The sequence below is a fragment of the Pygoscelis adeliae genome, unplaced genomic scaffold (assembly GCF_000699105.1).
Source record: "Pygoscelis adeliae isolate BGI_AS28 unplaced genomic scaffold, ASM69910v1 Scaffold709, whole genome shotgun sequence".
In the NCBI taxonomy this organism is placed as follows: Eukaryota; Metazoa; Chordata; class Aves; order Sphenisciformes; family Spheniscidae; genus Pygoscelis; species Pygoscelis adeliae.
Genome location: NW_008825605.1, coordinates 155,669 through 160,586, shown reverse-complemented (window position 1 = coordinate 160,586; position 4,918 = coordinate 155,669). Strand labels below are relative to the sequence as shown.

The 4,918-nt window shown below is 65.0% G+C and overlaps 2 protein-coding genes across 2 annotated transcripts in view; both read left to right on the top strand.

Annotated features, from left to right (window-relative positions):
• The window catches only part of SELENBP1 (selenium binding protein 1), an 8,531-nt gene extending 8,381 nt beyond the window's left edge, over positions 1-150 (top strand). Inside the window, 1 exon segment of the mRNA XM_009332557.1 lies at positions 1-150. This exon segment is cut by the window's left edge and continues 12 nt beyond it. Within this exon segment, the coding sequence (XP_009330832.1) occupies positions 1-150 (150 nt within the window).
• Positions 151-2,359: 2,209 nt separating this feature from the next.
• The window catches only part of RFX5 (regulatory factor X, 5 (influences HLA class II expression)), a 10,106-nt gene continuing 7,547 nt past the window's right edge, over positions 2,360-4,918 (top strand). The window contains exons 1-6 of the mRNA XM_009332561.1: positions 2,360-2,419; positions 2,607-2,737; positions 3,403-3,448; positions 3,879-3,949; positions 4,132-4,251; positions 4,476-4,592. Coding sequence (XP_009330836.1) covers positions 2,360-2,419; positions 2,607-2,737; positions 3,403-3,448; positions 3,879-3,949; positions 4,132-4,251; positions 4,476-4,592 — 545 coding nt within the window. The remainder of the gene's footprint in view (positions 2,420-2,606; positions 2,738-3,402; positions 3,449-3,878; positions 3,950-4,131; positions 4,252-4,475; positions 4,593-4,918) is intronic.

Sequence of the window (4,918 nt, the reverse complement as noted above, 5' to 3'; positions counted from 1 at the left end):
ATGCTGCAGCTGGAGGTGGACACGGAGCAGGGCGGCCTGACGGTCAACGAGAGCTTCCTGGTGGATTTTGGGAAGGAGCCCGACGGGCCCTGCCTGGCGCACGAGATCCGCTACCCCGGTGGGGACTGCACCTCCGATATTTGGGTTTAGACACCTTCTGCCGCCCCCAAAGCCTCTCCACACCCCAAAATCCCAGTGCACGAGGGCTTCGGGGGGTTCACACACTCAGCAAACCGCCGGTGACCCGTGCGTCCCGTGCTTGCTTAAATAAAAGTGGGTGGTTGTTGTCCTCCTCCTCCTCCTCCTCCTCCGCAGCTCTCCTCGCCTCCAATCTTGTTTTTGACCCGTTTTCAGGAGCCGCAAAACCGATGTGTGACCAAACCAGGGACACGACGGCGCCGACCTCTTCGGAGACGGGGTGTTCCTAACGCGCCCCTTGTGCCGCCGGGCCCGGCCCTGGGAGCGTCTTCTCCCGAAAAAGCAAAGCTGGTTGCTGGTGCCCCATGTCCCCATCACCCTGGGGACCTGCCCTGCTGGTGCCCCATGTCCCCATCACCCTGGGGACCTGCCCTGCTGGTGCCCCATGTCCCCATCACCCTGGGGACCTGCCCTGCTGGTGCCCCATGTCCCCATCACCCTGGGGACCTGCCCTGCTGGTGCCCCATGTCCCCATCACCCTGGGGACCTGCCCTGCTGGTGCCCCATGTCCCCATCACCCTGGGGACCTGCCCTGCTGGTGCCCCATGTCCCCATCACCCTGGGGACCTGCCCTGCTGGTGCCCCATGTCCCCATCACCCTGGGGACCTGCCCTGCTGGTGCCCCATGTCCCCATCACCCTGGGGACCTGCCCTGCTGGTGCCCCATGTCCCCATCACCCTGGGGACCTGCCCTGCTGGTGCCCCATGTCCCCATCACCCTGGGGACCTGCCCTGCTGGTGCCCCATGTCCCCATCACCCTGGGGACCTGCCCTGCTGGTGCCCCATGTCCCCATCACCCTGGGGACCTGCCCTGCTGGTGCCCCATGTCCCCATCACCCTGGGGACCTGCCCTGCTGGTGCCCCATGTCCCCATCACCCTGGGGACCTGCCCTGCTGGTGCCCCATGTCCCCATCACCCTGGGGACCTGCCCTGCTGGTGCCCCATGTCCCCATCACCCTGGGGACCTGCCCTGCTGGTGCCCCATGTCCCCATCACCCTGGGGACCTGCCCTGCTGGTGCCCCATGTCCCCATCACCCTGGGGACCTGCCCTGCTGGTGCCCCATGTCCCCATCACCCTGGGGACCTGCCCTGCTGGTGCCCCATGTCCCCATCACCCTGGGGACCTGCCCTGCTGGTGCCCCATGTCCCCATCACCCTGGGGACCTGCCCTGCTGGTGCCCCATGTCCCCATCACCCTGGGGACCTGCCCTGCTGGTGCCCCATGTCCCCATCACCCTGGGGACCTGCCCTGCTGGTGCCCCATGTCCCCATCACCCTGGGGACCTGCCCTGCTGGTGCCCCATGTCCCCATCACCCTGGGGACCTGCCCTGCTGGTGCCCCATGTCCCCATCACCCTGGGGACCTGCCCTGCTGGTGCCCCATGTCCCCATCACCCTGGGGACCTGCCCTGCTGGTGCCCCATGTCCCCATCACCCTGGGGACCTGCCCTGCTGGTGCCCCATGTCCCCATCACCCTGGGGACCTGCCCTGCTGGTGCCCCATGTCCCCATCACCCTGGGGACCTGCCCTGCTGGTGCCCCATGTCCCCATCACCCTGGGGACCTGCCCTGCTGGTGCCCCATGTCCCCATCACCCTGGGGACCTGCCCTGCTGGTGCCCCATGTCCCCATCACCCTGGGGACCTGCCCTCCTGGTGCCCCATGTCCCCGTCACCCCGGGGACCTGCCCTGCTGGTGCCCCATGTCCCCATCACCCTGGGGACCTGCTCCTGGTGCCGCCCCCTGTCCCCATCACCCTGGGGACCTGCCCTCCTGGTGCCCCATGTCCCCATCACCCTGGGGACCTGCCCTGCTGGTGCCCCCCGTCATCCCTGTTGTCCTGTCCCCACGCCCCTGGGGACTTGCATCCGTGCCCCAGGCCCCACGGGACTGTCATGGTCCCCATCAGCATCCCCAGCCTGGGGCACACCAGGCCTGCGGGGACCTGCCCTTCTGGTCCCCTCCTGGGCACTCTGGGCCCGGGCCGCTCTGCGGTGCCCCCCAGCATCCCTGTCCCCTGCCAGGAACGGGGTACCCGGAGCCGGTCGTGGTCTCTGCTGCTGGAGACGCCCCTCCTGGGACCGCTGGGGCCATTTCCACGTCCACTGCTGGCTCGTGTCCCACTGACGACCCAGCCCTCCCCTCACCCGCTGCGCTGATGGAGCTCGGCCCGCAGAGCCAGGGCTCGTCTGCAGACCAGGACGGACAGGGGCTGAGGGCGGGCGGGTTTCAGGCTGCACTGGGCCCCACGGCCACCCCACTGTGCCCTGCCTCCCTCCCCGAGCCCAGCCTGGGGGCAGGCGGCCCGAGGTCAGCCTTGCAAGAGCCCAGTGGGGCCTTTCTGACTCTGAAGGGGTTCTCTTCCCTTTTTTTCGGTTGAATTTTCGGTTTTCGCCTCCCAACAGGAACCAAATGTCGTGGCTGACGAAGAGCTGAGCGCCCGAGCCACCAAAAAGGGAAGTTTGTCACCCAGCAGCTCCCGGGGCAGCACGACCGAGTCGAGCACGCTGCTGCAGGAGCTGAAGAGCACCATCTCGTAAGGGCAGCGCTCGCTTTTCCCCGGGCAGCTCTTCCAGTTAATCTGAGCGTTACCGAATGTGGGCTAATTTAATAAGGTTGATTAATTTGCAGCCCCAGGGACCGAAGGGATAAGCGTTGCGGTGCCTTGCAGCTTCTTGCGTTGGCGCTGGCGCTGCAGAGTGGCATGGCCTCAGGCGTGCCCTGCTTGGTCCCGTGCTAGGTGCTGCACACAGAGCGCAGCCCCGCGCTGCGCTGCCAGCAGCTTGCTGCCCGTCTTGGGTGCAAAATCAACTCGGGGATTCATGGTAACGCAGTTTTGTCTGCTGTGACCCCGTGGGATGTAGTTTTACGTCTGCTCTGCTCTCCCTGGGGTTAGGGTAGAGCACGCAGCTCTAGAGCTGGGTTGTGGCTGCGCAGGGAAACCCAGAGCACGAGGAGAACGGGCTGCGCTGATCCATGGGTGCAGCCAGCCCTCGGCTCTTGGTGCTCCGGTCTTCCCATCTTGGCATTGCTGCTCACCCCGGGGTGCGCGTGTAGGGCCTGGGAGGGCCCAGGGACAGTGCTGTCCTCGGAAGCCCCGGGCAGCGGCTGTGGCAGAGAGCTGGGCGGGTTGAGGAGTGCCCTGGGTGCTGCGGTGTCGTCCTGCTCTGCGCTAACGCCTTTTGTCTCTGTCCCACACAGCAAATCCGTGCAGAGCAAAGTCGACTCCATCCTGGTGAGTGCCTCTGCGGCAGGTTGTGCTGAGGGTGAGGGAGCGACGCGTCTCCGCCTCCCTCCTCTCCTACCTAAACTGAACCCTGGGTTTTGCCTGATCCCGTTTCCCATTCAGGGTCAGGATCTGGCTGCGGGGATTAGCCCCGAGAAACCCCTGATCGCTCTGCCCAGGGGGTGGCACCCACTCCCCCAGCCCTGTGTGGGACAACCCTTTCCAGTCCCCTCGAGGGGCAGTTCCTGTGACTTCGTTTGCCCGGTTCCCTCGCGCTCAGGCCGTGTTCATGCTGACAAAGCTGCTCCGGTTTCAGTGCCCCATCAGTTATTGCCATTAAGAGGGTAACGAGAGCGCTGCCTGCACCAGCTCTTCCTTATTTTGGATCCTTAACCTTTCTTTGTCTCTGGTCCGTTCTCCCCCTCCCTGTGGACCCTTTGACCATATTCAGAAGTTTTCAGACAACGACAAGCTCTATCTCTACCTCCAGCTGCCGTCGGGGCCGAGCCTGGGGGAGAAGAGGTGGGTGCCGGAGCGAGCCGGGGCCGTGTCCGGGAGAGCAGGGGCTGCCAGGATGGTGGTGGGGGACACAGATCGCAAGAGGCCAGGAGGGAGATTGCCACGCTCTGCCTTCTCCTGTCCTGCTTGTGCCACTTCTCCACTAATTAAATGTTTGTCTCGGGCTCCCACGGGAGCAGCGGTAGCCTGGACCTGAGCTCGCTGAGCACGGCCGAGTACATGCACGCGTGCAACTGGATCCGGAACCACCTGGAAGAGCACACGGACACCTGCCTGCCCAAGCAGGACGTCTACGACGCCTACAAGTGAGCGCAGGGGCCGGCCTGGTGCAAGGAGTGTCTCTCCCCAGGGCCGGGCTTGTCCCGAAAAGCCCGGTGGGGAGGTCGGTTCAGAGGGCAGCAAGCGCCTGAGTTTTTTTGGGAATGGCCCTGCCTAACCTTGGGCTCTTGAAACAAGCCACGTCAGCGGGGTGCGTCCGGAGGGCAGCGAGAAGGGCTCGACGGCTTTAACCTGCAGCTCTCCCCGACAGGCGATACTGTGATAACCTCTGCTATCGCCCTCTGAGCACCGCCAATTTTGGCAAGATCATCCGGGAGATCTTCCCAAACATCAAAGCCCGAAGGCTGGGAGGCCGAGGACAGTCGAAATATCCTTCAGCGTGCCTGGCTGGCCAGGGAAGCCCGGGGAGCTGGCTGGACCGGTGGCGACAGCTGCTGCTTGTCCAGTTTTTCCCATTTATAAGTCTGTGCACGAGGAGGTATTTTGTAGTTTCTGAGAGGGTCTGGTTCCTGGTTTTTCGGCTCCTGAAGGTTCAGCTCGGTTGTCTGAGAGGGGCTTGGAGTTGTCCTGTCCTTGCCGTACACTCGGGGCAGCCTGGGGGTAGCTCAGGGCGGGCAGGGGGCATGCCGAGAAGGGGGCAGCCCGGCTCGGCGCGGGGCGCGCTGGCCGCACCCCGCCAGGACAGGACCCCAA